The sequence below is a fragment of the Symphodus melops genome (genome assembly GCF_947650265.1).
Source record: "Symphodus melops genome assembly, chromosome: 14".
Taxonomy (NCBI): domain Eukaryota; kingdom Metazoa; phylum Chordata; class Actinopteri; order Labriformes; family Labridae; genus Symphodus; species Symphodus melops.
The window spans coordinates 22247704-22271524 of record NC_136704.1 but is presented as its reverse complement, the minus strand read 5'-3'; the positions used below and the strand labels follow the sequence as shown (position 1 = coordinate 22271524).

At 42.7% G+C, this 23821-nt stretch overlaps 1 protein-coding gene across 1 annotated transcript; it reads right to left on the bottom strand.

The window, feature by feature from the left end:
- Window positions 1–128: 128 nt before the first annotated feature.
- Window positions 129–23503, bottom strand: LOC306835419 (F-box/LRR-repeat protein 7). Its single transcript, XM_079361924.1, has 4 exons — window positions 23112–23503; window positions 17800–17889; window positions 2722–3339; window positions 129–1549 (listed from the first exon to the last, which is right to left on the bottom strand). Exons 1-4 carry the CDS (start codon window positions 23146–23148, stop codon window positions 813–815), a joined length of 1482 nt encoding a protein of 493 aa, XP_079218050.1. The 5' UTR covers window positions 23149–23503; the 3' UTR covers window positions 129–812.
- Between the last annotated feature and the right edge of the window lie 318 nt (window positions 23504–23821).

Sequence of the window (23821 nt, the reverse complement as noted above, 5' to 3'; positions counted from 1 at the left end):
TGTAAACGTGTTGCTCTCTTAGCGTACATGGCACACCTCATAGTGACAAACAAGAGCAGCACAGCTCCTCCCACACTGTAATGAGGGATTGAATTAAACACTGACAAATCCAGAGGCAGATTTTTTTTTGAAGGATTTTTATTGGCACAGTCATAGCAGCAATGTGTTCTCGTTTATTTTCACCAATGATCCAAAAAAAATCGATTTGGCATGTTCGGACTGATAGTTACTAATGTTACAGCAAATTCAGCTGTCATGGCGAGGACACTTTGAGCTCAGCTGTGAGTGATTGTCAGCACAGTTGCGTAAAGTGCACATGGACACAACATCAAAAAGTGAAAAAAAAGAGGAAACTTCGACTGAGATCGGCTTTAGTCGTTGCCTTGTTGCTACATTCTTAGTGGTTTAGTCTGAACATACTTGCTGTTTATAAATAGATGTAGTTGGTTACGATTTAAGGTGATGACATTGAAAATAACATTTATTATAGCGCTCTTAAATGGTGACAAACTGTACCCAGTGCTCAGTGCTGTAGCAAGTTGTTACATTGTAAATTGTGGTGTTGAAAAAAAAAACAAAAGGAAAAATACTGCTCTTCCCTGCTTTTTTTTTTTTTTTTTTTTTTAAACAGATAAATATGTTAAATACATTCTATGGAAGTCTTTTCAAAGGACAGCGTCTACAACCACCGGGCGGATTTACAGGGACAAATTCTGGTCAGTATTGCACACCAGTTTTTACAACCAGTTCTGACGCATCACCCGCTGAACTCGAACCAGGCACTCAAAAGACCAGTCAAGAAACTCCCCGCCTCAGTAGAAAGCGGGGTTCGTGTGCTCGATGACGCAGCGTCGACAGTGGCGCCTGACAAACCGCAGAGCCTCCGGCGACACCTCGCAGTCCTGCACGTTGAGAAGCTGCAGCTCGCAGCAGTTTGCAGCCAGAGCTTTGAGTCCTCTGCCCGTGACGCTCTCGCAGGCTCTGAGACTCACTCGCCTCAGGCCTTGGCAGTACATGGCTAGCTGCTCCAGCCCGCTGTCAGACACGAGCGGGCACTTCCCCACGTCCAGGGATTTGAGTTTAGGGCAGCTCCTCGCTAAGTGGCTCAAGCCGTGGTCTGTCAGCCCTTCACAACCCCGAGCGTTTAAGTAGCGCAGTCTTGGGCAGTAACGAGCCACGTAGCGCATGCCCACATCCGTGATGCGGGTGCAGTGGGCCACACTTAAGTAGCGCAGGCAGCCTTCCAAACGTGCAACCTCTCTCAGGCCAAAATCCCCAACCAGGCGGCAGTCACTGAGGCTAAGCTCCCTTATTGACGGGCAGTGGAGAGCCAGGTGGCGCAGGGCCTCGTCCGTCAGTCGGGTGCAGCGCCTCAGATACAGATGTGTCAGCCGGGGGCAGTGGGAGGCGATAGTTCGCAAGCCCTCGTCCTCGAGGGAAAAACAATCGGTCATGTCCAGGAAGTGGATGGAGATCTGCTGGCCGTGGAGAGGGGACAGCTGGAGCGAGGCCTCCTGGGTGAGGCTGATACATGTGACCTTGGAGCAGCCTGGAGAGGAAGAGGAGGCACAGGTTGTCAGCTCAACGTTATAGTACATCATTTGTTCAGAGGAGACAAGTCGACAATTCAGTTCTGTCAAAAAAAAAAAAAATGTTGGAAGAAACAGCTGCTTCACATTTAATACATCGACCGTTCAGAAAGCGACGCCCTGTCTGCTTCAAAGTCCAAATGATGTGGTTTAATATCTCCACCGTGAAGAACAGCAGTGAGATTTAAGACGTGCAAAACGTCCTCTTTTGATTAATGTCACTCAGCTAAGAAACTCTATTTAAAAAAACTAAAAGTCTGCAACACACATACAACTCAACACTTGTATAAGTCAGACTGCTAAGGCGCAACATTAGCTTCAGATAGAAGAATATGTTTGTTGAGCATGGACACAGCATTTTGCTACCTGTCACTTGAATTTGGGAGGAGGACAATTTTTTTGTTCTATTTATTTTGAGCTTTTTGTGCCTTGATTGGAGAGATAGGACAGTGGATAAAGATGGAAATCAGGGAGAGAGAGAGAGTGGGGACTGACATGCGGGAAAGGGACGCCCGCATTGAGGACGATAACCTCCATATATGGGGAGGCGCCCACTAACCACAGCGGCAGCAGCACCCTGAGGGGGAGGATTTTCATTTGAGTAGAATTAGCTAAATTGTGTGAGCGGACACTTGAGGGAGCTATAGTCAAGTTTGCAGCATTTAGCAACAACAGTGTTTAAGTGCATACAATTCCCACATGCTACTAACTCAGTGTGGGGCCCCTTTAAGAGAGGTTAAGACTTTACCAGTTACATTATTTTCTGCCTTTCAACTACAAACCACAAGTCCATTTTTTTTTTTCAACCCAAAAAGGCCTGACTTCCAGATGCTAATGATGCAGATGCTCTGCCACTGGACTCCTCCTGTCCAAGTCAATGTTATTTGTGTCACTTCCTTAATGACAGCAGCAGGCCGCTCTGCTTGCTCACATCGAGGTAAGTCGTTTTCTCCCAGCTAAAGAAAGACTTTCTTCTTGGCAGAGCGTCTAATGATTTTACCATCTTCAGTAGAAAAATACTGAGGTTAATCTCTGCGGGAAGACACTTCTTTGTGAATCCGAGCGAGCTTCCCAATTAAGGCAAGTTTGCGTGAGTGTTTCAAAAAGATAGTGTTTTTTTGTTTTTTTTTACCTGAGAGGTTCAGGTGTTCCAGGTTGGGGCAGCGGGACACGACCTCGAACACAGCGTCGTTAGAGATGTTATAACACCCGGAGACCTCCAGGCGTCGCAGCTCCGGGCAGCACTGAGCCACCACATGCAGCCCGCGGTCAGTGAGCCTCTTGCAGCCGTTCACCACCACCGTCTCCAGGGTCAGGCACACGTTCGGGGTGTCCTGACACAGCCGGTGGGTCAGCACCCTGATGGCACGATCGGCGTGAAGCAGCTCCCCCGTGAGCCGCACCGTGCCCCACAACCTCGGGTCCCACGCCAGGTTGTACCAGCGGCGGCAAACACGGGCGCATCGACACAGCTGATTGGTGGGGAGGTGGGAGAAGATCTGCAGGAGGGCGTGGTCGGGGAGGAGGTCGATGGGGGCGAGATGGTGGGTCTTGGACTGACGGGAGCGTGTGTGAGTGCCCGGTTGGGAGTGCACGACGGCGACCGTTTCAGCGAGCGCTGAGGAGGAAGAGGAGGAGTTGGTCTCATGGCCGTTGCTGGAGAGGGCAGGTGAGGAGAGGGAGGAGGACTTGGATGGAAGGATAAGACCAGGGCTGGGGGTGCTCAGGGTCCGTGTGCTGGAGTCCAAACCTGAGGACAAGGACAAAAAATATGAGGACAAAGACGTGGAAAAGAAAGAAAAGACAAATGAAGTGACAAAACAAGTCCTGAAGAATTTCTTCTTCGTTAATTCATTCAATAAACTTTCATCTTTTGTTACTATCAAACCTCTCTTCAAACAACATGCCTGGAATTATTTACTCATTTAGAGAACTAAGACCTGTTCCTAAACTCCCTGGACGGAGAAAAGAACAGTGAAATCAGACCTTATAAAGAGCAGATTAGAAGCCTGCTCAGTCTTGCACAGAGCTTCAAGCGCTCCCTGGACGCTGTTTGTTTATCTCGTCCTCGATTTAGAAGTTTATGTAAACTGGTTTCGACCAACAGTAGTCTAATCATGACAGGGAGAAGTCGATGAAAAAGCCCCCTCTTAATAAAGAGTAAAAGTGTTCATAACCCTCAGTCCAGCAATGACTCCGAATCAGCTCTTCACTTTTTGCAGAATCTTTCAGTCTGAGGTTTAAATGTTGGAAGACATCTGTATCCATGCAGAGACGACTGCTATCAAAGCAAAATTCCACAGAAGAAACTTTTTTTTTTTTTTTTAGTACAATCAATGCCGTTGAATGAATTCCAGGAATACATTTGCAATGAAAAAGTAATTTCCTTTCCTGCTGTTCTTTCCTTTAATCTGACTCATGCACTTTTCCTTCCCTACGTTTCCTTGAATTACTTTTGACAACTTCCAAAAAAAAACAAAAAAAAAAAACATGCCCTCAATGACTGTAACATCATCTGTGAACAGCTATTAGTGATTCTGTTGGTAAGGGAAAGAAAAGGTTTCCATCCCAGACAGAAAAAAAATAACAAAAAAAACAAAAACAGCTTAAAGGTTGACTCATTGTTGCACGTTGACAGCTGGATGACTCACACGAGAGATTCTTAAAAAGAGGCAGATTTATTTAGAGGGAGACCTAATTTGACGTGTTTTAAAGGCACAAACACTGACATGATGTTATTAGAGATGTTTGGATACAAATACAAGTATTCAGACGAAGTTTTAAATGAAAAAAACCTACATACAAAAAAATACATTAAGATGACTGCAGAAAGAAAAAAACTACCTCAACATGGCTCTTACAACAACAAGGGTGCTAGAAGAGAATATAAGTCAGAGGTCATACAGTGTCAACAAACTGGGGATGTTTACGCATAGACATCGCTCCAGAAATAGTTTGGTGAGAAGTTTGTAGGCAAACATCTGATGAGCAACGGGCAACTTTTTAGGGCTTCTGATGTTGCCAGAAAGGAGCAACAAAGGACTTGAGGCCTTCTGTACAAATAGAAAAAATATCCTTGAACCCCAAGCTCTAACAACCTTTAGGTCATATTTTAATACCTGCTCCATCTTTTTACTGGTATAAATATGGACGTAGGCTCAGTGACGTCACTCATTGGTTTCTAAACAGACGTTTTAAAGCCAAACAATTAAATGGGACTGTGGAGGTGTCTTAGGCTCATTCACTCAAACTCTGTACAACCATTTATGTATTTTTCAACTAGCAACATTTCCCGGCTGAATCTGTCGTAACATCTCTTAAAGAAATGTATCCAATTTCACCACACAAATAGGTCAGCCACAAACATTTAAACAGCTAGTTATTCAGAATTACTCCCTGAGATTTGTAAACACACGTTGATGTTTGAAGTCGTGGGATTCCTCTTTAACTCACTGAAGTCACTGAAACCCACTTTAATGTCATAAATTGGTGGAGCACTCCTTTGGAAACAACATGCATTTTTGCTGCTTTCTTTTACTATGCTATGATGAATTTCTTGCTGTTCGGCTGCATGTTAAAGATCTGTAGACTCTTTTTAGGGGAAGAACACAATGTCACCTTACATTTGCTGGATGCTTTCTGAGAGTAAGAAGAAAGAAAAGAGCTCCGAAGATGGGTGATGAAGTGGCGGTTCCCTGGCCACACCAGGTTTTATCGTTGATGAAGAGGAGTTTCCATGGTTCTTGTTATCATGTTTTGGGATGTTGGGGGGAAACAAATGCGTCACATTTATCTCCCTGGCTTCAGACGGCAGTCGCACTGCCTCCTCCTCAGATGAACTCCGAGGCTTCAAAGTGTCCGGACGAGGAGCTTGGTGCTGGAGCTGACAACGTACGGTTAGCACTGTGTAAACACTGAGGGCTTCCAGACAGATGTGTGCTGATTGCTGCCACATCTGAAGACGCAGCTGTGAGAAGTTGCTGGCTGGATACCATCGACATGGCGTGAGACAGTGAAGCCCTTCGCCTTGTAAGACTGGGCGGGGTCGACCCGTCACACTGGGACACCGAGGGCTCTTATCTGATGCTATCTGTGTCTCTCCGTCGCCCCCTGTCCATTCTTGAGGAATTCATTTGGATGGAGTCACCGCTAAAAGCATTTTAAGTAGTCACGGGTATGACGTCACCAACGTCTCGTCTTTCAAAAAGATGATCAGAGGAATGTTGAGATAAAAAAAAAAAACATTTACCAAATGTGCAAGCTGTTGTTTAGTTAAGACTCGTCCAAAAAATGTGGCTTTAAAGTTGTCAGTTTTTCCAAGAAGTTCAATGTTGGTCATTTGAGAGAGCGTCGTCTAAACTGATCCTCCTGTTATACATGAATAATAAATGTGTGACTCTTCCTGTACAGTTAGTGATCTTTGATTATGAAGCATTAATCGAAGTATAAACACAATACTGAAGCACATTTCAAGTCCCAGTTTTTGTAGAAAGATGCTTTAGGAGCGACTGTCAGCTGGTTGTATAGTACATGTCAGCGTCTCCATGAAAAATGGACAGCATCCTGCCTGTCATATAAATTTGTGTGCAGGGACTGACATCTGGACAGTGACAGCGTCCTTACGACTGTCTTCTGGATCTGTCTTCCAGACTTTGGCTCGATCCGCCTCTGATGACATCCGCAGGCTTATCATCATGGGAACATGTCGAACCATTCACGGCTACTTTAAAACTCTCTCTCGTGTGCCTTAAACTTCTCACTCACATCTGAATTCCAGCAAATCGACATTCCTGGTGTCCAAGAATGAGCTGAATGATAAAAATCCACCTCGGACTTCATTAATTCAGCTTACTGGAGGATATGTCGGATTTACTGCTTTCACTGAATGCTGTTGACCAAAGTTTGGGCTGAATGCATCATATTGTGGTGGGTGGTCTCTCTATGATTAACAAAACATTGAAAGTTAAGGATTGTTTTCTCGTGGCCGTCGAGCTTATCTTGGCATCTCGACCCACATCTTAATCAGAGGATTTCACTGTCTGAGGTCATTATAAACACCTCATCTATTTAGAGTTTCACACACCTGTCCAAATATGTCACGACAATAGCGGAGCAGGGAGTTTTATGTGGATTCAAGCGCTCTGTAAATATTGCAAGATTCCTGAGTTAATACCCAGCGAGCGGCGAGAACCACACACGTGGAAACACCGAGCTCCACGAACAAATGGAAGTCTCTTCAGCCGATCGTTTCGATCTTCCAATTAAATTACGAGAAAACGAACGATGTGCTGATTTATCAGGTATCAATCCTGTGGCGTCAGTACGACAAAAAGATCTGCACAAAGACTGAATCATGACTTCAGGGATTAGATTTTCAACCGAGCAGTGTGCCATGACTCGGACACATTTCATGAGTCAGTGATTTTAATACATGATTCAGGCATTTCGTCTTTTTTTTTTTTTTTTTTTCATTTTCCACTGTGATGGAGTCTGCACACAGGAGACAAACTCATTTAACACTAAATGGTGTATTTTACATTTGTCCCTGATCAGATCAGCGCTCTCAGCCAGCAGAAACACAGCGCTACTAATTAGACAACACCCATCGACTTCCCTTCTCACACTTCCAACCAGCTGGTGGGAAAAGTTAAATGAAGACAGCTTGAAGGTTGGAGAGGAATTACGAAAAGATAGCACATGGGTCTCTTTAAAGATGCAGTACGTTTTGCCCAATCACAATCAACCATCAACTCAATAACTCTGTAAATGTTGGCTGAGACTGTATAAATACTCAAATATTCCCTTTTCTTTCCAAACCTTGACGTTTGGCTTTGTTCAGACTGCAGAGAAATGTGACTGGTTTCTCAACTCAGGCGCGTATTAAGACATTGCATTGTTGTTTTCAGATTTTTGTGCGAAGACATCACTTAACTACATGCCTGGCTTGTTTGGGTAACGACCAAGCAGTGACCTCCCGTGTTGGAATATGAAGCCAATGCAGAAATACTAGAACACGCAGTTCCTTAAATGACCACTTGGGGCGAGCTGCAGAAGCACTGGAAAGCCACATGCACACCAATGGAAAAAAGAACGAGAAGAATTTTACAAACAAACAAAACAAATGTGTTAATTATTCAAGTTTCTCTGCCAAGACGCCTTTCTTCTGTGGATTTCAAAACTGGATTACTTTTTTTTAACTTGGTTGGGTGTGTTTCCACGGCTGGAGGTTTGACTGCAGCCGGAGGAGATGGGAGTTTTTTCAAACTGACAGTCGAAGGAAGAGGCTTTTGGTTATTGGTTATTCTCAATGCTGATGTGTTTGGACAATCATAAAGCGTTTTTGAAGACATTGATTTATATTTCAGAATCAGTGATTTGTGATTTGATTTAAAAGATGTGACTGGACTCAAGCAGGGACGTTACGTTACAGGACACACAGGACTCCATCTCATTATCAGTAGGCTTAAACGTTATTGCTGTTCAGGTTTTAATAATTCAGAACCAGGTCCTTATGGAACCGGGTTTTGATCCGAATCTCTGACCTTGAGTTGGTTCTTTTAGAGACTTGATTCTTCTAAAACTTAATGTGCAGCTTTTTAGAAACAGATATGAGAAAATGTGGACGAAATCACGATACAGAACCGTCATATCAAGTACTGTCAGTGAACAAAACATGATCCAATACTAATGACCTGCTGATATAACTGAAGCTTTACATTGAGATAGTAGGTAGATCAAGATTTCATTGGAAATATGGACAGCTGCAAATAATGGCCTACCTGCAGTGCGAAAGAATAAACTTTCTTAAACTCTCAGTCCCTGCTGAAATCTAACAAAGTCAACCTTTGGTGTGGTGTTTTATATCTCTGAATCGCTGCAAGCCTATCATTAAAAGAACAAATACCATGCAGCTGTTAAACTGCTCTTGGAGGCAGTGTAAGTGCAGATGGTGGATTCAGTTTGGTTTTTGGAAATCAAAGGAGAAAGAGTGGAACATCTGGTCTTCACCCTGGACAAAGAACGACGGAACAGTGGTGAAAAGAAAGAGGAACTCATGCATTGTGAATGTGCGTATAGCCACAGCAAGGCATACTTGGCTGAAATCATTTCGCCACTAATACCCAAATCTATGCCGCTCCCGCAGCAGGATCCCATTAACATCAACTTAGCCATACTTCTGAGTCACATCTGGATTGTGCTTTGATCCCAGAGTGTAAATCAATCGAAGTGATCACTGCAGAGACAAGATGCCTGTGGGATGAAGAGGCGCAGCTGCAAGTTCAGAGCGATGTCGCCTTAATGACGAAAAACCTGATGAACTTTGAGGAAGAAGAAAAAAAAAGAAAAAAAGAAAAAAAAGAACCGCAGAGAAACAGATTCAAGGGAGTCATTCGAGGGCCTCTTGAAGAAAATAGGGGGGAAGAGGAGAAGAAGAAGAAGGGAAAAAAAAAGGGAAGATAAGTTGGCAAAAGCGTCTGCAGACTTTACCAGAGACGGAGACAAGTGCACAGGCAGGGTCAATCCTGACTGAGACGCGGTCCGCTCATAAACTAAAGCTATAGGGATTCTTTTCAGGCCCTTGCAGTGCTGCGAAGCTCTGCTAAGACCCTGTCTGGAACTTGCAGGATTATTACCGCTGCATCTGGCAGGACAGACCAATCCATTACCTCAACGCCATTAGCTCTGTGACATGTTCCCGCTCGGCAGGCCTTGACGTGCTCCTCCCTGCCAAGGCAATGACAGGGCAGTGTGGCGCATATGAGGGAATCACAGGCACTCATTTTCTACTCATGAGTAAGGAAATCAAATCCAGATTCATACAAGATGGGCGAAATGTAAAAAAAGAGAAGAAGTATCTGTTCATAAAAGCAACCAGGCAGCTTGGATTCGACTGGAAGAGAAATTGATTTATCAGCACTAAACGATTACGTGCTCTAGTTTTTTAAAGGGAAACATCCGACTGAGAGAACTCTTGGGATAAGAAACATCTGTCTGCCTTGGGTTTTATTGAATACATGGAAGTTGATATTACGGTACAGTGTGGCGGCTGGACTATCAGCAAAGCCTTCACTACAGGAAGGTGTTACGTCACTGGATAACTGAAAGACAATAGGGCCTTCTGGTTCCTTTACAATGTGCACACTTGGACAGGAAACCGGCTCCTTAGCGCCACACATCCCCCACAGCTCCACTTCTTCTGGACCGTAGCTACTCTCACACTTACTTAGTCTTGAGATCCTTTCTTTGAAATTTGTTCAACCACCGATTTGGCCTGGGAGCATGACAGTCTCCTCCCCACAAACACAAGGATTTTCCTCATGGGAGTTGTCCGCCTCTTGAGTGCCGTAATGTCACTTCAAAAGACAGGAACGTCGCCGCAATCTGCCCTCCTCACTTTATAAATCCTCCACTGAGGAGGACAGCACACGCTCGGCTGTCTTTGAGCCAAATTTAAAAGCGTGAGCGAGTCAAAAGCTACTTCTTCAAAAGTGAGCGACTGTTTGAGTCCGTTCATCACTATACCTCCAGAATACAGACGACGGTTCAGGCTCCAAAAAGCCGTTTGGCATCAAGCAAACCGAGTCCCAAACTTTGGCAAATTACAGGAATTCAAGATGATGTCATTTCTTACAGGTTGTTAAACTAGGATGTTAAAGGTGGAGCGACAGAGTGTGCCTGAAATGCCTTTCTACAGTTGATCCTTCTTGGCAGCAGGATATAAGGAGGGGGGTTTGAGTGTGGAGTGACAGTCGAGTTAAATGACTGGGGAGGGTAACGCTGGCTACACACATCGCATACAAGAGGAGCTGCACGGCAGACCGAAATGGAAAAGAAAGAGTGCTGGCCTGAACGGTTGATTTGGTTGTGATGAGGAGCAAATGTAATGAGATCATGTGGTTTGAAGAAACAGAACAGAGGGAACATTTTGTGGTTACAATACAGACAAAAAAAAAATTCCACTTAATTTTAAAAAGGAGGTTTGTTTGGTCTGAAACGCTAAAAGTGCATCACCTGAGAAAGAGAAGACTGTCACTATAATTAATACTGACCAAGGAGGCAGATGTGATTACTTCAAAGTAAAAGTATGAAACAGGATGAAATACAGTCAACTGTGTGTTTTATGAGAGAAGTTACAACTCTCAAGACTGTAAGCCAAATGTGAAGCTAGCTTAAGTTAGCATCAGAGCGACACAGCGAGTCTGGCTAAATCCACTTTAAAAAAAAAAAGTCAAATTGTTATTTATAAATTCTGTTTGTGTTCAAATTAGAATTAAAAGTACAAGTACTTGAAATGTTTAATGGTCATTTTATAGTCAACGTCCACGTGACCTTTTTCCTCTCAATGAAAGAGCCAGGTGTTCGACGTAGCCTCGACGTCTAAATCATTTGTGATTGCTTGAAAACCAACGGCTCAGATTTCCCAACACGGAACCCTACGAGAACACTGTCTGCATTTTCCCCTCATTTTGTACCACTGCAGCTTCAGCCACAACTGACACTTCCACGCTTACGTAATGAAACAAAACCCACAGAGTGAGAAGAGGGGAGGGGGAAGTCCGATGTGTCGGTTCAGCTGGTTCACAACAGCGGCCGCGATGCCACATAAAAGCCCAGAGACCCAGGTGTATCTCAGTAAAAACATCCCTCGCCAGCCAAATTCATACAGTGAAGCAAGCGTGCGTTTCAGGCCAGGTGGGCGTCTTTCCCAGCTCCTGTCAAACATGCTGCTGTAGTAGAGCTTAAAAATGTGACCCTGTTGGGGAAAGAAAAAAAAAGAAGAAAAAAAAGCACACGCATACAAAACAACAGGCCCGCGGCGCTTCCTCCCTTTAAAAGAGAGAACGAGAAGACGAATCAGTGATCGGACAAGAGCGACGAGACGTAGCTCCCTCAACTGCCTGTCCTTCCTCTCCCCTCCCTCCTCCTCCTCCTCCTCGTCCCCATCCTTCATTAAAACTGCTTTCATGCTTGTTTTCTGTTTTCTTTCTTTCGCCTCCTTGTTCTGTGCTTTTTTTTCGCTCAGATTTCCTGGCTCTCGGTAGGAGAGGAAGGGGGCGGAGCAGGGACAGCTGATGGAGAAAATCTGGGGAGAAATAGCAGCATTCTTTGCCTCTCTGTTCTTTATTTATTTTACGTAGACAGTGTCCAACGGGGGATTAGATTTAAAAAAGCGCTGATATCACTCCTCGCAGTGGCTTAAGGCTTCTTGAAAAAGTCTGGGAGTGAGCGCAGGATGTTACTTTTGGGTCCAAAGTGAAAGTCAAATGGTGAACAGATTTTTCTTTAGTGCAAAACATCTGAAGGCTGCGGATTTCTTGGACTTAAAAAAGAGCAATAAATCCTGCAATCGTTCTTAATATACTCCATCACCTGATGTCCCTTTAAAAACAGATGCTTCTTCCTCTTCTTCTTCGGAGCAAACCTCACCTGTTGTGACAACTTCTCTCAAAGAGGAAGAGCAGCAGAACAAACGTGGCGTTGAGTTTTTACAAAGATAAATTTGTCACCCGGGCTCAAAGTTTGTTTAAGGGTTGTTTGGCTGAAAGCAGAAAACGGCCCCTGATGAATGATGCAAACACGTTTCACAGCACAAGTGGAGGATAACAACTTCAATCTTCTCCCTGAGCTGCGAACGTCCCGACAGAAATGACACAGACGCATATCTCAGCGCAGCCTCTCCTGCTTTTGGCACTGCGAAAATCAACATGGAAACACTATACATCTGCCTGAGTAAACACAAGCGAGCGGGTCATCGGCACACGAGGTGGGTTAATAGATGAAGTGTGAGGAATGTGTTGCCTTTGGGAGGGCAAAAATATGAATACGGTGGAGACAGCGGCTCCTCTGGAGGGGGCTGTTTAGACTGCACAGCTGACCCTCAACGCTCCGACAGCAGAAAGGTGACATTACAACGACCTACATTAGCTGTTATGTTACTCAATGAAAGTTTGGGACGCCGTTATTATCCAGCCGAGACATCCTGTCGTTGTTAGCCATGAATGAACCCGTCAACCTGGGTGAACGTGCAGAGATTTAAGAGCCACCATCTTGCTTTAGTTCAGATCTTTCTTGTCACATTTGATTCTGATATTTGTGTGGTGACCCTTCCTGACGCCTGGCCCTTTAGCAGGGGCGTATCCACGAGGGTGGCGTGGGGCCACCTTGAAATCTGGATCTGGCCACCCCAAGGTGACAACCCCAAAATTCAAATCGATGATGACACTCAGAGCTGGGATCAACCAGTCTGTCTGTTTTTAACAAGATGATGGTAGTACAGTTGTACACAAATATGTTATATTCAAACATTTCAAAGGAAAAACTGTTGCACTTTTCCAAAAATTCAAAACATTTCAGTTCATTGCAAGTTAGACAGCGAACAAGAGTTTACACGTCATTGACGATGCTCTCACAAATGTGACTTTGCAAATACATCTCTTTTGTTTTTCAGTGCCCAAAGAATCAATCTGAGAAGATTAGCATGTTGCCAAACTATGTTACTTAGAAAGGGCAACATTTTTTAAATCCAGTCGAGTGTGCATGCCCACAAATGTCACGCCACCCCTGGTGAAGTCAACGCCCCGGGTCCTCTACTCATAAAAGAGTGGACGCGCCCCTGCCCTTTTAAAATTGTTACATGGGTGGACAAGGTTGACAAAAAAGAAACAATGACTAGCATGGTGTGGTTTCAGTGTTTCAAATCATTCCCCTCCGATACTTTTCTTAAAGGGAAACTGTGAGCTAAAGAAAATATGGAATAATAATTATTTGTTGTTATTTTAAGATTTCTTTTTGTGCCTTTATTGTAGAGATAGGATTGAGTGGATAGAGGCCGCAATCAGGGAGCGTGAGTGGGGAATGACGTGAGGGAAAGGAGCCACAGTTCGGAATTGCCCGCTTGGAATATTCCCTCCATAAATGGCGTGCGTGCACCAACCACCGCGCCACCATGCTCCCCCAAGAAAAGAAGGCAAGATGAGATTTTTTTTTTCTCGTAGCTTTGTCCACATGTTTCGACTACACTATCTGTTCCTGAAACTAAAAGTTCATCGCAGCGGCTTTAGGCAGGAAAAAAAATCTTCCTCTGCTTTTGATAAACTTTAGTTGCATACAGAGCGTGACGTGTAATCTTTTCCTGCAGTGTGTTCTGGTGTGAAATGACACCATAATGGGTCTAAGCGTTTCCCCCCTTTATGGTTTTCTCTGTTTCATTGGTTCCTTGAAGACAAAGGGAATGTTTGTTCATTGTTCCTATCATTCCCTGTTTCTCCGTTACTTCCTGATACCATTATAAAGCCTACTTCATTATCAGGATTAACACCTCTGTGAGTCTGAGTTTCAGCAGAGACAAATGCTGAGCAAACAGTCTTAAAAAGTTTTTGGTTTTTTTCTTTTAAAGTTGGAACAAATGTGGATGTGTTCAGTGTCTCAGTTACATTCCTCCTGTACCCTGAGTCCGGCTGTGCCAAAGCAAACCCTTGAGGCCCCGACAGGGTCACAGTGAGACCCCCTGCTGGGAGATAACTCAGTTTCATCCCGCAGGAAGGATTTACTGTCCAGGACTGTGCCGTTCAGTCTGCAGCTAATAAGCAACCCAACTGGGTCAATCCACCACAAGCCCGTCTAAATAATAAATGAAAACAGAGACACGTTGTAAAAAAAAAAACTGGCCAGATGACGACCCGCCTTGGTTTGTTTTCAGGATGAGTACGAGTGTAACTTCCTCATGTAGATTTTGTGGGAACACTTACTGGGTCGGTGAAGCATGACAGGCTGTGGCCTACTTTCCATTTGTGTGCTGATAGAAGGGCGGGACAATAATTCAATATTAAGATTTATTGAGTTTAAACAAGCCGATACAGGAAGTTTTGAGAGGCTTCACTGAGTTGCTTTTGTTGGACAAAAACAGTTTTGCTTTTAGGTTGTTTGGTTCTCCATCCAGTCTGGTTTGAATCTTTCCCACACAGCTCCAGAGGAAGGTGATGTTTAGTTTGATGGATGAAATAATTCTATTTCTCACAACTCCTCTGCTGATACGTTCCCCTGACCAGTTTATGCGATACAACCTTAGAAAGAATCAAACTTGGCGGGGGGTTCGTGCCAATGTGGAAGGGTTGTGGTCCTCCAGGCGGGCGGGTCTGTTTCAAATCTGTCTCATGACTCCATTCTCACATTTCAGTCCCCATTCTCTCTCTCCCTGATCTTTGACTCTATCTAGTGTCCTATATCTGAACAAAATGTTGAAAGGACCAAACCCCCCCCCCCCCCCCCATAACAAATCATGAACAGCAGCTAATTATGGCTAATGTAGCGGTACATTATTTAACATTACATTTAAAAACCACAAGGAAACATGCAGCTGAACAACTTTGCGGAGGTTGCTTTTTGAATCCTTGCTGTGACAACTAAAGTTATTGTCCGAAATGTTATTACTTTTATTATGTTTTTTTTCTGCATTTGTGTTACCATGTTCTTCTTTCTTTCTTTCTTTCTTTCTTTCTTTCTTTCTTTCTTTCTGGTTTACTTTGGATTTGGGTTTGTGTTGACATTAACAAGAGATATTTCCTGACCTAACTAAGTAAGTAACCGGCTTACTGACTTAAAACCTTTAAAAACGAATTAACTAAGTCACTAACGACCTAAACCTCCTCCACAGTGGCATTACTGTGGCCTGAGGAAACTTTATAGGCCCCCTGAATCCCCTCAGTGTGTGGTGGGGGAAACAGCCCAGACTGCTTCCTGATTAGTTTAGTGGACCACAGGACGAGGTGGGGAAGGACCGTGTGATCTGCCACTGTGCGAGTGTGTGTGGACGCTGGCATGCATGTGTGTGTGTTTGTGTGTGTGTCTTTTTAAGGAGGGGGGATTTGACTGTGGCCGTGGCGGTTCCAGACCATGTAATTTACTCCCACTTAGCGTGGAGAAAAAAACTAACAATTTCAGACATAACACGGGAGGGAAATTATGGTGGGGAAGCTGCTGGACTCGGTCTATACTCTGTCTATATATTTCTAAATGCACAGGTTGTTCTCCAAGCAGACACATTCAGGACTATTATCAATTTTCCAAAAATAGTCTGGCTGCACTTCCAGCGGCTTCTAACAAACGCATCCGAGTGAGTCAGCATTTCCATGGAAGTGGAATGAGTAAACGGCCTTGTCCTAATGCAGACTCACAGGACCGCAGTACGTCTCGCTCTATACTTAGCGAGGTTAATAAGTGTATTAACCTCGCTAAAACAAACTAATTGACTCCCATCTTGCATGAAACCAAACGTGCATCTGACGTCTCGTGTGGCGTTCTTTGTTCCCTCTGATTGTCTTTGTTCTCTCTCCGAGAAACACCGTGAAATCTTCGGCTGACTGACGGCCGTAAACACAGACTGGAGCTCAGATTTGTTTTCTTGTGGGCAGCTCCAAACCACAAGAATACTACATTCATCATGCCAGAGCAAATTTAAGATTGGCGATGACAATGCATGAGAAGAACAGGGTTCCGAGTATAAATGCGTATGAGTGTGCAAAACAGACGGTGAGTCACTCGACGACTCAGAGAGACCAGACAGGTAGTCTTTAAAGTATTATTGGGAGGAGTTTGATAAGATTTTTAATCCCATTTTTTATCATTTCTACAATCCAATTCTTTCAACTTGTCATGCAAAGTGAGATAAGCTTCAAAAAGTGGCTGTAGCTCTATCGTCCTTTTCTTTCTGCTCTACAACCTGGATGTAAACAAGCCTAGTAAACAGAAGACTTCTCAAAGGAGCAGCGTGGCTTGGCAGTGGTTTTTATTGTCTCGAAAATAGAGTTAAAGTTGTCTGTAGACTGTGTCAGGTTGAACGGCACGTCAACAAGAGGAATGTGTGATCACATTCGGCTCAGGAAAGTTAATGTTGGGCTGCTGTGACGAATGAAAACTGGTGTTGCTAACGGTGGTAGCTAACATCAACCACACTTGGTTAGCCAAACAACATTGTTTACCCGCAGACAATTTTAGAAAGATTGTGCTTAATTTAAACTGTATTTTCTGACTTTTAGGCTAATTGATTAAACAGAATTCAACTTTCTGTTTAACCAACTCAAAAATGAGTCTTCTGGAAACATCCCTCGTTGTTCTATACCAAAACCAACCACCAAGTGGCCGCATCATTTTACTAAATCAATTTAAAATGAAGATGACATCACCAAGGAGAAATCTTCAAAAGGTACAAATGTTTGTAGCCTTCCAAGTTGGATATAAACTGCAGCAATGACTTTTAGGATAATGTTACATTTAAACAATCACACACAATAAGAGAATAGAAGATGAAGAGAAAAGAAGACTTGATGGCAATTGTGGTGGCCAAGGTGTGGGTGGGTTTGTTTGGCTTAACATTATGTCAAATGATTTTTTGAAAAGTAAACTTAAGGGTTAAGAAGTGATTTTGGTTAACCCTGTGGGCAGGTTTTGCTCGGTCAGCAAGTTTTTGCAAACATAAAAAGAATGAACAAAAAAAAACGAGTTTGGTTGCAACCATTTGGACTTTTCATGGATACACAAATGTCACAACAGACTTTGGTTCCCCAGCGTTGAAAATAAGTTTGACACCAAGGTTTGTAAGACACTTTGGTAGTTTTTCTGTTTTATGCATTTTTTTTTTAATGTTCTTTTCAGACAAAAACTTTTGATTGATCGATTATTACAGATGTCCAGACCTTTCTGCCCGAAAGACACCTGATGAAAAGGAGGCTTTCAAAGTCAACTCTTTACAGTAGTCATGTGTAACCTCTCGGCTTCTGGCAGGGTGAAAAGCATCTGAGCAGAGAACGATGATCTTTTCTCCCAAACTTCACTCCCTACACCTCTGTCTCCAGCTAAATCCTTCTCACCCTCCTCTCCTGAGCTCACGTACTCTACCTCCCTCCCTGGCAGCGCTTTGAGCCTGATACGACCACAGTTTAGATAAACATTCTTCCACAATGAGAAGCCAGAAGCACTCGTTTTTTTCTTCTTCTTCTGCTACTCAAACAAAGCCTTAGAAATGCCTTTGGTTTCTGCGTTCTGATGGGAGCCGAGAGTTTGTTTTCAATTTAGGGGTTATCCCAGGAACACGCAGGTTTCTCTCCCAAAATAGGCAGCACAGAGTGGATGAGGAGGGAAAAGAAGGAGAAGGAGGAGAAGAAGAAGAAGGCGAGGGGAGGGGAGTTTGGTTAATGAGCACCAGATGCCTTACCTTCGGTGGTAGCCACATTCTTTGGTGCTTTGGTTGGTGTGTGATCTGTGCTCGAACTTATGTCAGAGGAGATGCTTGAGCTCCCTTTACCTGCAGGGGAGGGGGGAAAAAAAGCAGAAGAAAGATAACTTCATCATGACAAACTGAAGTTTATAAAATGTTGTTTTTACCTCCTAAACTTTCAATCCATCTTTCCCTGAGAGAGAAATATCTTGAGGACTGTCTGTAAGAAATTAGGAGGTCTGCGATCTGAGGCCCATTTCTCAGTGCTTTCTTGACTTTTATGTGCCTTGATTTGAAAGAATAATTCGCCTCTACTGGTTTGTGTGCACAATAACTGTCCACTTTTTAGACTTGCAGGGCAAATAAAGACCCGCCCAGGTCTTATTTCCACAGCAGACAAGTGAGCAAACACTCCTTTACTCGATACAAGCAATCACGCTCTTCAATAATTCAACACAATTCGTCCCAAGGTTGTACTGTTCGTACAAATTTTGAATTTACAGCTCTTACATTATGTGTTATCCTTGTGTTATTAGACATGTTTGGTTAATTTTTCACAGAGATGTTTTTTTTTTTTTTGCCTCCACTGGCTGCACTGCCCCGATGACGCAGGCAGCCTGGAGTCCTTGTTTATGGCATTTCATTCCGCAGTCAGATCATAAATGCAGCTCTGTGGCTTTTCCTGAGACTCCAAGAATGCAACTTTATGCCTGCACAACAAGGAAAAGAGGTATTCTCAAACAGTCACAGCCGCATGCAAATCAAACGCAGCCTCTTAAACACAAAAGGCCAATCCCCAAAATACGTCGAAACACAAAAGTTTGAGAGCGTAAGACACGAGACTCTGACTCAAACTGACACGTAGGGCTCATTCTGGATGCTATCCTCTCGTTTATGGTGCTGAGTTAGCAATGAAGTTGGGTAATGTAGTGCTAACAACACAATAAAACAACAACAAAAAAAACAATCCAGAAGAACTCTTTAAAATGTACCTTACTTGGTTTGCTCCTAAAGATACTTTATTCCTTAATTTCATCAAATGTATTAAAAAGATAAGTCATACACAGCGTTTGTTAGCTTGGTATCATGCATTAGCTACATCCCTAGCATGTTTGTTAACTACTTAAACCATTAGCATGATCATTTTCCTGAATAAGGTGGTCAAAGCTACTTTTAATACTTATTTACGTTATAAAATGAAAAGATCAACATTATTTTAATGATTGATGGTACCTAAAAGTTTCAGATTTTCACTTTTGTTTGTTTGTTTTTTACAGAAAGTGTCAAGCAGTGGCTTTTTTTTTTTTTTTTTTTTTTGGAGTTTAAAAATAAAAAGTTACCAAATATTGGGTGTCAAGGACTTTTTGGTTGTTGCCATGGTTTAAAAGGCGGTATTGCTTTCCTTACATTTTTTATTATTATCACATCAAAGTTTAAAAGCGTGTTAACATGACAAGCCTGTTCCTGAAACCCATGATGTTTGGTCCAAAAATTCCTGGCAACCTTTCTTTTCTTTTTTTTTTTAGAATACTTACTTTTCATTTGGCCATTTTTGGTTGCTCACCTGATCATTTTATTCTGAAAGTTTTAATACAGCTACCACACTGTATGTGCCAAACAGGAAATGATTCCTAGATTCAAAGCTCAAGTTGATAAGAGAATATGAGATGTGTGTTTACATCTACAACTAAAAATCACAAAGATACTCCATATTTAAATAATATTTGCAACTACTGCAGCTTATCTGGTAGCTATGAATGACATGTTATGAAGATATCATCTGAGCCAGCACATTTAACACCCGCTTCATGATTCATGAGCAGCTTAAACAAAGCAGAAAGCAGGAAGCCAAGTAGAGACAAGCAGATATATTGCAATATTTCTCTGGTTACAGCATTATTTTCTCTCTCAGCATGAGGAACTCTGCAGGGCTGTTTGTCTGACACATGTGGATCCGTGCAGGCCGATTGTTTTTTTGTATTCCAGGAAAAATGACAGAAACTTTGAGATAAGCTTCTGCTTCCTGTCTCATTTGCTTACACAAGTGTTGTCGGAGACTTGGTGCATAGTTGGGACCAGTATGTAATACCAGTGGAGTCACACTTGAAAACAGACTTGGACAGAAGAACTGCAGGATTCTGCAAGTTTGTAACGGTGAAACACAAATGCAAGGCTATGAAGCCTTTTTTTGAAATGCTGAAACTTTGAATATATAAACGTTCAAACCCAATACAGTACCGTACATTATAAATTATTCAATGACCCCACTGTATGGTAGCGACGCCGTTCCCTATTGTATGCATGCATATAGGAGATTCATCTGGAATGATTACCCTGCATTTTTTTTTTTTTTACAATATTTTTGGGCCATTTTTGCCTTTATTAGATCAAACTGAAGAGAAACTGGGAAGGTTGGGAGGTAGAGAGTGGGGAATGACATGCAGCCTAAAAGGGCCCAAGGCTGGACTTGAAGCCACTGCAACGAAAACCACTACTCCCAACTCTCACAGTACACTTCCTCAGCGCTGACACGGTTGGAAAAGGTGTGCTCTGGCATGGTACAGTTGCTCATGCACGAGCACAAGCTCGGGTACACAATGTGGACATGAAGCACATTTGACCCCCACCTGCATTATCATGAACTCCAAGAGTGTGCTATTGCTGTGTCTGACTAAAATGACTGAAAATCAGCCTCAAAGGTCGATGTCTTTAGATTTCAACGCTTCAAACAAAAGACTTCCATCTGCTGAAAGCTAAGATGGTAAACATCTTTGATATTCTGGGATGCCATAGAAACCAGAAGCGGTGTAACTACCCTTTAAAACCCTTGGAAGCGTCTAATCTTCTAACCTGTAGCGCTCACAATGAAACGTTCCTTTAATCTGCTGAAACACACGCAAATAATCAACTTCACTTCTCTTGTTCTAGCAGAAACGTAAACTACTGAATCATAAAAGAGATGTTTCAACACACAGAAGATCCCGGTTTTTAATTGTGGGAGTCAGACAGCATCACCTCAACATGCGGCGCTCTGACATCAACAAAAAGCACCGGCCTGTGTTCGCACTCGTAGTTTGCAGTGTTTGGACATCTTTACCAAAGGATTGCAACCTCTTGCCAAAGCCTCTGAAGTTTTTCTGTCTTGCAATAAAAAGGAGAATTAGAACTTTGTATATTACTTAAAAGGACTTGTGCATCAATAAGATAGAGCTACATCGCCTGTTTCTTTTCCCACCTGGCTGCTCACATGAGGGTGAAGTTCAGGGAGGAGTCAAATCACAGTAGAGGATCTGCTCGTGTACCTCCACAGTCTGGATTCTTAGGTGGAGCCGATCCACTTGTTATTCCTAACATCGTGAGGTTCATTCTGTTCGCTGCAGTTATTGACTTAGGAAGAGAGCACACTGGAATGTTATTTATACAAACATTTCTGCTCCAGAGACAGAAGGGATTCGTTCAGGAGGGACTGGCTTAAGTGTCTCTGGGTGTTGGAGATTAGATGGAGAAGAGGGGAGGTAGTGAAGTATTATTAGAACTGACTGATTGAAGTCGATGTAATGAAAGGTGAGTTTGACTGTCCTCTGGGGCTGAACATCCAGGCTTAGAACTCCAAGGTTGGAGATGTTATCAATATTTTTGGTATGGGAGTCTTTAGATGGGGATTTAGGTTATTATAACAGCACATAGAAAAACTTCTATGGCTGGTTTTTCCCGGCTTTAAGATGCATTCCAGTTGGGTGAAATCATTTTCTGAAGGTAAATCAGACAGACAGTGAATACCTCCGACTGTAAGACCATTAGCTCCTTGTTTTGTTTCTCCTCTTATAGATAACAATCATCCTAAATGAGCCAGGATTTTATTCGATTCACTTGCATTGTTTTTTTTTGGTCCCCAATTTTACTTATCTTTATTGAATTTCTCTGTCAAATTAAGATAGACACACAGTATTTGCCAGTTGCCTTTTTGTATTACAGCGACTCCACCCAACGCCAATACTAATAACAGTCAGCTGCAAGAGAGCAACTTAAGGTCAAATACTTACAAACTAAACTCAAAGTTGTCTCTCAAATGTGTTGAATTCGTAGACTTTTAGGTGTTTCAGGATTATTTTTTTTTTCATATAAAGGCTGTGTGTGTTTTCGAGCTTTTCTGGTCAAGTGTAAGACAATTGTTCTTTGGCCACTATAGCCCAAAGTGCTGCACATAGAATCAACAATAGGTGACGGGAATGTGGAGAAAAAAATGTCTGGAATTGGCTCTTATCAAGATCAGAATGACTGAGTGCCCGCAAACACTTCTGTCCTTTTGACCCGCCTCCATCAAACCTGCAGAAGATAAATCTGCCATCGATTTTCTTCCAGTTTATCAGATTTATTTAAAATGGAAAAAGTTCAGTTTCTACCTCACCGCTCGGAGACCCACTTTTAGGTCCCGACCCCCCAGTTGAGAACCACTGATCTAACAAACCCTGCCATGCTCAGCTGTTAATATTTAAGGTATTATTTGATTCAAGCTGACGGTATAGCTGGTCTAACACATCAACCTTTTCTGCTTAAACTAAGACATATGATAAGATACAGTGCTGTACAACATGATATAATAAGACATGATATAATCTGATTTAATATGAAAGGATACCATGAGATAGAATGCCATTCAATTGATATTACACAGAACAACAGGAAACAATACAATATGATACAACACTTTATTCTACCATCATCACATTTGTCTTGGACTGCCTTCAGAAGAGTCTTAAAAACAATAGAAATAAAAGAACAATCCAAGAGCCTGATACTAATAAACTAGAAAACACTGTTGCCTCTATTTGAATATGAAAAGGAAAATGTTTCCAAACAGGCTTGTTAAAGGTCATATTTTTAGATAATCTTTGTGATGCTTTTTTATACATCAGATGTTGAACTTGTTCAGTTTGAAACAGTTCATTTGCTTTAAACACGGCCACCAGATGTCTCTTTCTCTGTCATAAAAGAAGAATATGAGTGCTGCACAGCTATTCTTCAAGTATGAAAAGTTGGATATGTGGTTAAACTTTATTTTTTGAGGTTAATGTGAATCTGAATAGGAAGCTGTTTGAGTGTGTGTTATAGAAGGGAAACAAAGCACACAGAATGAAAGATAAAGGTGGTTTTAAGAGACAAACTCGTGGACACTTGCATCCAGTGTCTCGCCAAACAGCGACACCACAGTTACTTCAGTTGAGTTTAGTTTGATTGAAAAAGAGTTTCCTCTTAGTGGGGTCTAAACACACAGCGTGTTTTTAAAAAGTCGTAATAAGAGCACTTACCCTCGCTTCCATACAGTTTTCCATTGTTCGCACCCATTTTAACGAATACATAATCTATCCACAAGACTCGTGTAATCAAAAAAGAGTTAAATTCCAGAGAGAAAAAGAGGCCGACTTTCCCTAAAGAGAGGCTGGACAGGCAGAGGTCTGTGCAGGGCCGCTAGCTCTGACTCCAAATAGTTAATCCAGATGTTGAAGAGAGGACGCCTCAGCATTACGCAAAAACCCGAAAATCCAGCGGTGCAGACTTTCCACTTTCTGATCATCCACAGATCAAGATCATATACATTGAAGTTGTAGACTTAAAGAAACAAAAGAAACAAGTTATCCAAATTGGAGGAGTGAGGGAGGAAAGTTTGTGAGCGGATTGAGTGCAGCTGTTTGTGAGGCTGAGTGTGTCTCCAGTCAGACAGGAGAGGACGCGCAGCTCTCCTCCTCTGGATTTAAAGAGACCGCAGAGCAGAGAGAGGCAGAGATGTGGACTCGTTTAAAGAAAGAGGAGCTACACACAGGACAAATGTCACGAGAAATCACAGCTCATGCTTTTTTTTGTGTGTGAACATGAATAGGATAACTCTTCTTATACTTTTCCAAGAAGGAACTTTTTGTCATCGTGTTTAAACAAAAATGTGTCTGCAGCTTTAACGTGACAGAATGGAAACAGGCACATTAAGTTAATAACTTCACAGAATGTAAAAACTCACGTTAAA

What these genes read in the sequence shown, in the direction of transcription:
- LOC306835419 (XM_079361924.1), bottom strand. Translation starts at nt 23,148, where the DNA reads ATGGGTGCGAACAATGGAAAACTGTATGGAAGCGAGG. An exon ending in AAAACTGTATGGAAGCGAGG is followed by an intron (nt 17,890 to 23,111) that starts GTAAGTGCTCTT and finishes CCTCCCCTGCAG; the next exon opens with GTAAAGGGAGCTCAAGCATC. An exon ending in GAATGTGGCTACCACCGAAG is followed by an intron (nt 3,340 to 17,799) that starts GTAAGGCATCTG and finishes CCTTGTCCTCAG; the next exon opens with GTTTGGACTCCAGCACACGG.